This window comes from Cygnus olor, chromosome 18 (genome assembly GCF_009769625.2).
Source record: "Cygnus olor isolate bCygOlo1 chromosome 18, bCygOlo1.pri.v2, whole genome shotgun sequence".
Lineage (NCBI taxonomy): Eukaryota > Metazoa > Chordata > Aves > Anseriformes > Anatidae > Cygnus > Cygnus olor.
In genome coordinates this window covers 6,626,061-6,636,875 of record NC_049186.1, presented here as the reverse complement: position 1 = coordinate 6,636,875, position 10,815 = coordinate 6,626,061, and the positions used below count along the sequence as shown (strand labels likewise).

Here is a 10,815-nt window from a genome sequence, read left to right as displayed (position 1 = left end):
TCTGCGGCCTGGCCTGGTGCGGGGCGCCGGCGGCGGCCTGCTGGGGGGCGGCCTAGTGTGGGGCGGCCGCATGTGGGGCGGCCGCCGCGCTCCTCACCGAGCCCGGGGCTGCTCCTGGCTCCGGGGTTTTCCTCGGAGAGAGGCTGTGGGGTCGTCCCGGGTGCTGTGGGGTGCGTGAGCGTTTCTCGCACCTGGAAATGCTTCATGTGCCTCAAGGCACACTGTCGAGCATCCTGAGGTGTTGCTGTTTACAATAAATGTACACAGTTCTTTAAAACTTGTCCTCACGAGTCATGCTTTTTAATAAAATTTGCTAATTTTTATTAGTTGTTTTGGGGTTCTCTTTGCTTTGTCTGTATCACCCTGAAAGAAGGGGTTTATTCAATGCAGGATCTTTTAAGTGCACAAATGGAACACTATTCTTTTGTTGTTGCAATAATGCTATAGGGGTACAAATTACTGATTTATATTTCATCACATTAACACTCTATCAGTTTTTTTTTCCTTCCCAGATGTGACTTTTTACATTGTCATTACTGAATTTCACCTTTCTAATTTTCAACTATTTCCCACTTTCTCAGAATCATTTTCATCATCCAAGCTGCATGAAATTATTATTTTTTAATTAAACTGTATTTTCTAAAGACTTAGAAGTCTGTATTAGTGCTGACCCTGTAAGGCCCTCAGGACTCGGGGCAGCCTTGCTCAGAATCACTGGGGGCTTCCTGCAAACATAGTGTTGCCTGTGGAGTTCCCTTTCCAAAATACGCCCATAAACCCACCATTGCACAGCACCACAAGGCACTGCCAAGTTCTTCTAAACTTTGCAATTTTGTAATGAGATAACAACCATTTGAACAGTTGGAAACACCTCACTGAGATCAGTGCAACACAACTGGTATGAATCTTATGTCTTAATATTCTCCAGCCTGGGCTTGTTGGAAGGATGGGAGGTGGGTGCTTGTCTGCTCCAGAAAAAAAGGGGACAGAATTGGTCCATTTATTTTTATTGCTCCAATTGCATTCAGACACCAAAGAGAGAGAGTAGCCACCGAACAGGGGTCCTCATGACTCCTGCAGGTGTCCCTGCACAGAGAAGTGGCCAGGATTCTGGCTAGATGTCTGCCTGGAGCCTGGAGTTATTATTTTGACTCTTTAGAATCGTTTTTTTTTTTTTTTTTTTTAAATAGTTCTGCTGTCTCCTGCAGCTTGCCTTAGAACAAATCAACAACAATCAGAAATGCCTTTTCAAACCGAATACTGTAAACTACAGGTAATCTTTCACGTTGATTTACTTTTTGTAGGGATTAGTTAAAGGATTCTCATAGACGAGGCGAATTCCCTAGAAAAGGCCAACTTCACAATTTGGGAGCCCACAAGAGCAAAGGACAAGAGTTGGCGACCCAGCGGGCAGGGCTGCAAGTAGGAACTAAAGCTCCAGGCCGGGGTTGTCACAGAGAATAGCGTCCCCCAGCAGAGTTTGGGGAGCGGGGCGGCTCGGGGCGCCCTAAGGCCGGCCGGGGGGCGACACCCCTCGAAGGGAGGCGGGGCCCGGCCGGGGGATGGCTCTCCGAGCTCGGGGGGCGCCGTAGCGGCCGGGGGGAAGCCGCCGAGGGGCCGGCCGCCATGGAGACGAAGGAGCTGCAGGAGCGGCTGCGGGAGGCGGCGGCGCTGGGGGACGCCGAGGAGGTGCGGAGGCTGCTGGGGCTCGGCGTGGACCCCAACTCCCAGAACGAAGTCAACGGCTGGTGAGGGGCGGCGGAGCTCGGGGGAGGCTGCGGGGCGATCGCTCCTCCTTGGGAAGCGGGCAGAGCGCCGGCAGCGAGGATTTAGGGCGAAGTTAAAACGTCAGCCCCTCGCCAGGCGCTCCCCTGGGGAGGTGTCGTTGCTCCGAAAAGAGAAAAGTGTCAGTAAGGCGGCTGTGGGTGCTGAAAACCCGAGGTCTCTGCCCAGCTGCCTTGTATGCCTTAGTGCCTCTTCAGGTCGTTGTTCTCCGTTTTTTTTGGAGAACGTAAGGCAGCACAGCGAAGTAGCCGTCAGAAAGTAAACTTCAGCTTGCCAGGCTGTTTCCTTATTACCATGCTTATTTTATTAACTTCTAAACCAGATTTGAAGATTACTTTCTGTTTTATGTGGTAAGTTGCAGGCTGTTTCAGTGACACGCAAACTCTCTTCAGCTGACAACCCTAAACCCGAGACTTTCCTGCAGTGTCCTGTCCCAACACGTGCAGGTTCGGGACTACACCCCAGACCCTTTGGCATGGGAAGCAGGATTTGGTCAGGCATTTGCAGAGGCTGTTTTCCTGAAGTTAATTCAGCCTGTAGTTACGATGCTACATTGTTTCTAATTCTAATTAAAAAAAAAAATTAGGAAAGCCGCTGGACTTTCACAGGCAAAAGCTTGACCAGTAACTTTGAGAAATGTGGGGCACTGGCAGCTTTCAAAGTGTGGCGATTAAAACTGGAGCTTGTAAAAATCTTAAGACTTTGAATTATCTCGGCATGTAGGGTAAGCAACTGCTTGTGGTCCAAATTAGTTTGTATCTAAAACTGTCACGTAGGAAAGAAAGAAATGTGACATAAATATAAGTTTTTATAAATAACAATCTGGTCATTTTTAACTATGACAACCGATGGAAGTTTGCTGTTATTGAAGTCTGCTTGTTGAATTTAAGTTTCCCCAGTGAGCCTCTCAGTATCTCTGATGCAGAGGTGCTGCATAATTACGTTTAGATGTGTGCTGGGGCTGAGGGTAGGTATTACCTCTCTGCATGAGACCACATGAAATGCTCAGGATGGATTCCAACATGAGGCCAGTGTTATTGAGGCTTATGTGCCTTCTGAACAAACTACACACGCACATGCTGTACACGTGCAGGGTCCCACACAAATCTCGGGGACTTAACACAGAGAAACAGCTTATAATAATCCTCACTGGAGGGTCATCACGTGAGCAATAAAAGCAAATATTGACACACGCTGTGCACTTTCTCCCACCACTTCGGTCCAAACTAGTTTATGATTCAGCAGCGTGCTACTTCTGAATTTAGGGAAACTATTCACGCTTAAGGAGATATTTGTGAGAGGTCCAGAAAGCACTGCACAGCAAAACTACCCTAACCTGGTCTGAATTTCTTGAAGCTTGTCTCAGATTTTGTGGGAATATAGGAATACTTTCTGCTAACAAAATTATTTTATCCCATTTTAAAATGGTATTTTCTATCTGAAATGCACAGCCCAACCATGGAGATGGAGTACAGGATTCTATAATATTGTTAGCAGTATCTGCTCTTTAAAAGAATTGGCAACACAGTTCCTAGGATAGTCTGTGAAGAAAAAAATGCGTACGCCTATACTGACACTTATGACACTTCAATTAGACTTAATTCTACATAATAACAACACTTGCTGCAGTGACTAGTGCCATTACCTTTAATTCAAAGATACTTTCTGTCATCAAGGTGCATTAATTTTAGTAAGAAGAAATTGTAGAAATAAGCCTTTTGTTTTGGGTAAGTCAAGTTTAAATCAGAACACACAACAATGAACAGGGTTTTGCAAGTTATTTTGTCCTTCCATGGTTTTGTCTAACTTGTACCCCTCCAATAGATCAGATTCTTTATTTTCTCCATACATTCTCTTTTATACATGAAAATTCAAAAGAACAGAATTTTGTATACCAAGTTAGATGTTATTGGTCAAGATGCAACTGCAGTATATTGACTGTGTTTCTTTCATGAAGGAAAAAAAAAAGCACAGTGGAAAAAGCTTTTTGGAGCTTGACTTGCAATTGAAACTTGTTTCCATTATAAGTATGTTATTTAGTTCTGCTGTATTTTATTTGATTCTTAAAACAAACAAACATGCACCTTGGAGAACGGTTAACTGTGTTCATTTTTTTCCAGAAAAGTTTCCTTTAACTAGAGCTAGAGAATTAAAAGGTAAAAACTAGAGAAAGGTCAAACATTGCTAGAACCTAAGATAAGGAAAAACGGCAAGACTGTACAGCAGGTTACAATGTGCAAGTCTACTAAGTCTATGGTACTATCACTGATGATGTCTTGAACTTTAAAAGTACTGCTGTGGAAACTTGGTATCATGATCATTAGAGCAAGGGAAAACTACATCAGCAGGTGTCACTGCAGGCTCCAAAACCAGTGTGAATTTGCAAGGGCCATTGCTATTAAAACTGTTTTTATGTTAGACATGCATTAGATCTTGTTCTAATATGCAGCAAGAATGCGTGGAAATCAGTCTGCTGTAATTTAGTATTTCAAACAGTGTTAACATCTTCCATGTGCAGGACTTGTTTGCACTGGGCATGCAAACGGAACCATGCTCCAGTGGTGGCTTACCTGCTGCACTCTGGTGCCGACAAGGAGATCCTCACCAAGAAAGGAGAGAGGCCGGTCCAATTAACGTCAAAGAGGGAGATTAGGAAGATGCTGGGAGGTAAATCTGTTGCCTATGGGATGCATGCTCTTTAAAGATGATAGGAGGAGACTGTGCAAAGCACTTATGTTCCAGTCTTATTTTGCATTGCCAAATATTGTGTTAAGTTTTCATAATAACTGTGGCTTGATCTCTAGGGTGTTTGCTTAGTGAGAAACCAAAGTTTAAGAAAGGATTACCAACAAATTCCATACCTAGCTAGCCAAGTCTTTTTCCCCAAATACTGAAAAACTGTAAAAGCTATATTTTGAAAAATGCCATGATTAAACCAGTCACAGATAGATGCAGATTCCAATTTTCAAAAGGAGAACAGGGGAAAATATCTCAAATTTGTATTAAACCCTTACAGTGTACGAGCAATAAGTAATTTTCCTGTTATTCTATGGAATTTAGACCCTGTTCAATAAATTGAAAATTAGCAGCCTGGAGAAACAGCTCATTAAAACATATTGCAAGAGCATTTTTGTTGCATTTTGTAACTGCTGGAGTGGAGTAGGCTTTGCTGCAAGAAGTGATAAGTAATTTGAAATATGGTTGATTAGCAACCTCTCTTCCACTTTGTATTCCTTTGTCTTTGTTTTCATTATTGTCTCCCAGCTGTTGAATTGCTAATGTTTCAGTTCTCCCAGGACTGCGTGTTCTTTTCCCTTTATCCCCTGCCTTAATATCAAACATTATATTACCCTTTGTTTTTCATTGCCTTATACATTATGAAGATGATAGCATTGTACCACCAGAGACCATGTAACAACGTGCTGGCTACAGATTAAAAATAAATAAAGGTTTTAAAAAAGGCAGTATTTAGAAGGAAATAGCGCCCCCAGAATTATTTGCATCAGATTCTTGGATAATGTTGTTTTGTTTGTTTTACAGTGGAAGATGATGAACTCCCAGAGCTAAAAAATGATTCAGAACTGCCAATCATCCCTAATTACCTGGCTAACCCACCTTTCCCTTACGTTTATAATACCACGAGTAACAATATTCCAGATCCCTCTGTGAATGGGAGTATCTCGTGTACAGAATCGCAAGATCCTGACTCTTCTCCTTTACCCAACACGGAGACGTGCACGCGGGCATCAGCACAGCAGAATGCTGCTCCTGAGGCAGCAGGCAGTAAGGGAGCTGCACCATCCTTGCCTGGAGGCTGCACCGTACCACGATGCTCAAATCCTGCCGTGCAGAACGGCCCCGTTTACCAGACACCTGCATCTTGGAACAGAAGTCCTCCTTCGCCAGTTGGATCGAAACAGCCTGGACCTCAGCTAGGGAACGGCTCCTGCACGGGGCCTGTTCCAACGTTTCAGCCGGTTTTCTTCACAGGAGCTTTTCCACTTAATATGCAAGGTAACAGTAAAAGCCTTTCTTCTCACCTTTTCTTAGAAATTCTCTCACCTTGGACAGTGAAAATGGACTAGTCAGCGTTACGTGTACTCACAGTACTTCTAGAGGTTTTCAAGTTCTTGTGCATTAGGCATCCAGGAATCATTTGAAGGGAATTTAAGAGGCAGATATGCTGTTTTTGCTGGAACTTGTTATTAAAATATTGATGAAAACACTTGCTGTTTGTCTCAAATGCTATAAAAGCTTACAGAAACTAGGGTAATCCACTTCTCTAAATGACATACCCTTCAAATAAAGAATGTACGTAACCAGTCAGCTGGAGAGAATCTCAGCTGGCTCAGTCTGGAGAAAGACTTGAGTATTGATGTGATCTACCACTTCTGTGGGTAAATATTGCCCGCCCAAACAGGGATATTGTCCAGTTGTTTGCTTTTTGGGGATCCTTGTATTATTACAAATGATAAAAAATATGGCTAATAGAATGTAGAAATATTTAGTATATTTTTTTCCAATTCTTTTACACATCTGCCTATGAATGTACCTTTTTATTTTGAATAGAACTGGTGCTTAAAGTTAGAATACAAAATCCTAGTCTTAAAGAAAATGACTTCATTGAAATTGAACTGGACAGACAAGAACTGACCTATAAGGAACTGCTCCGAGTGAGTTGCCGTGAGCTGGGTGTTAACCCTGAACATGTACAGAAGATCAGAAAATTACCAAATACAATGCTAAGAAAGGTAAGAACTCTTAATTCTGGATGCAGTAACTTATAAAAAAGATTTTTAGGTTACCATGGAAAAGTAGTAGTTCATTTATCACCTGCATTATGCCCATGTTGCAAAAAGATGACAATACTAGTTTGTAGCGATGCTCGCTGTCTTAGAGACTAAAACACTGAAGAGGAGGAGTTAGGTGGTTAGTTGTGTCTGTTAGTGCATTTTTCACCTATGACCCATGCACTCAAACAGCACTGTAGTGTTTTTATAGTGTTCTAGATTCCTTCAGACTTCCTAATGTTCTGGCCAAAGTTCCGTAACAGTCAACTGCAATGTTTGCAGAAGGTATGTGTTAACCAGTCACCGATTTTTATTATTACTATTTATATTCTAAGTGTTTCATGATTGGTCACTTTGAACTGGGCAACTAAAAACTCCCTTCAACTTTCAGCACTTAGTAGTGGTTTTTCTTCCTATTAAAAAGTTCTCAAGTTTCTTTATCATTTCCTTCCATAAACATTTAGTATTGAGCCCTATTTATATCTGATTTCTCCACTACATACTACAGTGCAAAACCATGCTACTGTGACCTGTTAGCAGTGTTTAATAGGCCTGTAGCACTTAACTGAGTTTTTCTAGTTCAATAAGGACTGTACACAGTCCTTTTTTAAAAGTATTTGAGAAATATTCTGAGCGCAGGTCTTTGAATGTAACTTTTTTCACTTCCGTGACATTTACCTGTGCAGCAGACAGAAAATGGACCTGCTGACCTGTTTTACTAATTAATGGTTCACCTCTCTTTCACTCTCAAATACCTCTACAGCATTGTTAGCTTCAGTTGTGGAACTAATCTGATTAGCACTAGATTAATAGACTTCAGTGTACTGCACCTTCACCGAGTACAAAATGACTTACTATTTACTAGTCAAAAAATGGAAAAGGAAAAAAAAAAGAGACATTAGCAATTCTATCACTTGCCAACTTAGGTTGTTGTTGAAGGGAGTATCTCCAGCTCTTGTTACTTCAGACTGTCTTGGTAGGATGCAGGACACTTACTGTTCCTTGCGGTGATACGAAATTGATTCTACTGCATGCTGTCTAGCAGTAGAGTACTACTGCAGAGGGGATCAGAACTTGAGCTGTGCTGTGGGAGGGTGTCTTCCGTCGGTCTCTAAAGATGCTGCTGAAGCCAGCTCAAGGATGGTGTTGGTGGGCTGCTCTAGAGGAAGCTGTGTGCAGGACCTTCTTGAGTGGATGCAAGAAATCAATTCATAAGCTTCTAAGAATTACCAAAAGGGGGGGGTAGAAGAATGGGGGCTGAGGTGGAGATCAGAAGAGTATACTCAAGGAATATAGCATGCAGTAGATCTTAGAAGCACAATTCCATTAATCACTTGCACTCACTGTCACAGTGTTGCATTCCTTCTAAAAACAGACTTAGGCAAGTAGCTGAATGGGATCCCTGAACAAATATAAGATGCAGCAAGATGTCTGCTTTCCAGTTTACTGTAAAGAACTGTCATATTTATGGATAAATACATACTTTGTTTTAGTATAAGCCTACTATTTAATTTACCTCTACTAAATTGAACATACAGTTTATCACCTAACAACTGACTGTATTTATTTAAAGGACAAAGATGTTGCAAGGCTACAGGATTTCCAAGAACTGGAGCTTGTTCTAACAGTAAGCGACAAAAACTTCCTTTTCAGAGTCCCAACACTTTCTGAACGGAGTGGTTATAACAAGAAGGCATCAGAACTGACATACTAATTGTTTAAAGAATAAAACAAAATATTTGTATCTCTCATTTTAAAATAATATTTGAAATACAGTATCTATAAGGGCTAATGATGTGAAAAAAATCTATTTTGTTAACCTTGAAATAAACTAAAGATATTATGCACAATTACAGCCTCTAGTTAATCTAAGAGTAATTAATCTAATATGAAAGTAGGTTATGCAAAGGAAGTATTGGTAAAAATACCTGTTAATGCAACACTTTTCCTTACAAAAAAGGATAATCTTGAAATACTGTAGAGGTAGCAGCTCTCAGGGAAAGGCTTACCTTAAACTGTTCTAATAATTTGCTATAAAATAGCAGAGGTACTCATGCTAAAAAACCTGCCACGAAACCCATTTAATATTTGTACTGAGTCCATTACCATTAACGCTTTCTAAATCATTTATTTTTAGTCAGACCATATTTAGAATGAAAAAAACAGGACGGTTTAAATCTGTGGAAGAAGCACAAAACTATGTCTAGTTTAAATACTATTAACTGACTTATTACCTGTGATTTCTTAATACCTGTTTACACCTTTCCCTATTTCTCAGGTTGAAACAAAAAGTGACCGTAATTATCCAAATCATAAATATGCTCTCAACCAAAATCACAGATCCATTTTATTGTTGTCTGTCAATATATAGTATTGACATGTGCAATTTAAAATACTGTTTTTGTTACTGTATTGAAAATACATTTCTCCAATGCTGCTTTTATGTTCCCCTTTGGAAGCACAAGAATTGTGATTTTATTGACTTCTTACCACCTACATTCCTGACAAAAAATCATGTATTGAAACTTTAAAGTTGCCTGTGTAAGAAGAATCTAATGAAATGCCCAGGGTTTTCTGAGCTAATATTAAAATCTTGATGTTTCTATGCAATGTATTTTTTTTTCCTCCAGTGACTTGTGTTTACCCATATTGTGTACTAAAAAAAACACTATTCCTGTTCCATAAAATCCAAAATTAGACTGCTGTGATATGAAATTCTGATATAAATAAATTGAAAAGTATTTAAGACGGTGAGCTGGATTTTATCTAACTTTTTAGGATTTTAATATTTACTCAGTCATCTGCATTTGAGGTAGATTTCTATTCTGGTAGCATAATTGTAAAATATGTACTATGAATTAGATAAAAGAACTAAAGGACTAGATATAAACAGGTAGACAGAACATACCAAACTGGACTGAATTTGCCACAGCTCATCTTCTCCCCTCTTCCCTCCCCGCCCCTCCAGTTTCTTTGGAAACTACAGCACCAAAGGACTTTGTTTTCATGTTGTCTGATAAAATTTACAGCTCAAGTCAGCTGTATGTTGCACATGGACCTGTGAAATGGGTCTTATAGCAGTAGCCTGCAGAGAAGGGAACCCTGCAAGCTAGCTGGAGGAAGCGCTGAGATGAAAACCCTCTTAACTCTTACCACTCTTCTCACAGAAGATGACTTCCTCTGACTGGCGTTAGGTGTCCTCCACAGCCTTTTCTCCTTTCTCGGAGACAGGGACAGGAAAAGTCGTCGCTCTTCCCTGGCAGTCAGAGCTATCGCCCGTATTACAGCTAAGACAATAGGAACTGGTACCCGGGTTTGCCCACGCTCTCCCATCCAGTGAATAGTCCTCTGTGCAGTGGGAAGCAGCTTCAGCAGGAGTGAGTGGGCACACAAGGGGGAGCCCTCTCCCTATCTGCTGTGTAGGCAGATGCCCAACGTTCACCTGAAAGCACAAAGCCGTGCAAACACCCAAATTTCCTGCGTCAATTACCTAGATTGAAGCTCGGTCTCCTAAGGACAATAGCAAAACATTTTGTCACAACACAATAGCCTCTTGTGAAAGTGTTAGAGGTCAAATGTGGTCTGAGTCATCGGCAATATTGATTTCTTATACTAAAATGCTGGTGGTATATTACCTTCTGTATAATGGAATAATAAAATTCTTGTTCCTTATGTCATGCCTTGTCTATTGCGTTGTCCCTGGCACACACAACAGCTGTGGTTTATGTACCGGCTCTCTAAATGCCAGCTAAATCCATAAAGGTACCAAGCTGTTATGGATTAACTAGTCAAAAGTAATGGAGAAAAGCTCAGCTGCTTGGCTGATTGCCTTCATTGTTACACTAATAATATTGTGCAGATGCTGATAGATAACTATGCATTCAGAAGAATATTTTTATACATTATGCAGTTTATACACAGAAGATACTATTAACACTCCTAACTTAATCTGATAAGTGTATAACCATTACATTACTGTATATGATAAATAATTCATTACTTTGTGCATTGCTATGTGAAATGTTAATTTCAAATGAATGCTTGGCTGCAGATTCTTGTTTCAATTTAAGAAGTATCGTTTGTAACAATAAATGATTATTTTTGTCTTCTCAAAGTTTTTTGGAACTTTACTTACAGAAAAACATGAGAACTTCTTGCGAGATAGTTTTCCATAGTGCTTCCTACACCAAGTAGGAAGTGAACAACTAAAACAAAGGATGTTCTACGAGGTTCTAGAAGC

The 10,815-nt window shown here is 40.7% G+C and overlaps 1 protein-coding gene across 4 annotated transcripts; it reads left to right on the top strand.

Moving 5' to 3' along the window:
* Nucleotides 1-1,436: 1,436 nt before the first annotated feature.
* Nucleotides 1,437-10,684, top strand: ANKRD40 (ankyrin repeat domain 40). Of its 4 annotated transcripts, XM_040577799.1 has the most exons (7): nucleotides 1,437-1,748; nucleotides 1,983-2,135; nucleotides 4,304-4,452; nucleotides 5,326-5,799; nucleotides 6,355-6,536; nucleotides 8,149-8,202; nucleotides 9,743-10,684. In XM_040577799.1, exons 1-7 carry the CDS (start codon nucleotides 1,627-1,629, stop codon nucleotides 9,767-9,769), a joined length of 1,161 nt encoding a protein of 386 aa, XP_040433733.1. In that variant the 5' UTR covers nucleotides 1,437-1,626; the 3' UTR covers nucleotides 9,770-10,684. The 4 variants fall into 4 exon arrangements, with proteins under 4 accessions (XP_040433733.1, XP_040433734.1, XP_040433732.1 ...); XM_040577800.1 differs by lacking the exon at nucleotides 8,149-8,202; XM_040577798.1 differs by having other exon boundaries at nucleotides 1,439-1,748; nucleotides 8,149-10,684.
* The last annotated feature ends 131 nt before the right edge of the window (nucleotides 10,685-10,815 follow it).

Excerpts from the sequence above, each read along its gene's own strand:
- ANKRD40 (XM_040577798.1), top strand. The coding sequence starts at position 1,627 with ATGGAGACGAAGGAGCTGCAGGAGCGGCTGCGGGAGGCGGCGGCGCTG. Across the intron at positions 1,749-1,982 it reads CAGAACGAAGTCAACGGCTG|GTCGTTGTTCTCCGTTTTTT; the intron begins GTGAGGGGCGGC and ends GTGCCTCTTCAG. Across the intron at positions 6,537-8,148 it reads CAAATACAATGCTAAGAAAG|GACAAAGATGTTGCAAGGCT; the intron begins GTAAGAACTCTT and ends ATTTATTTAAAG.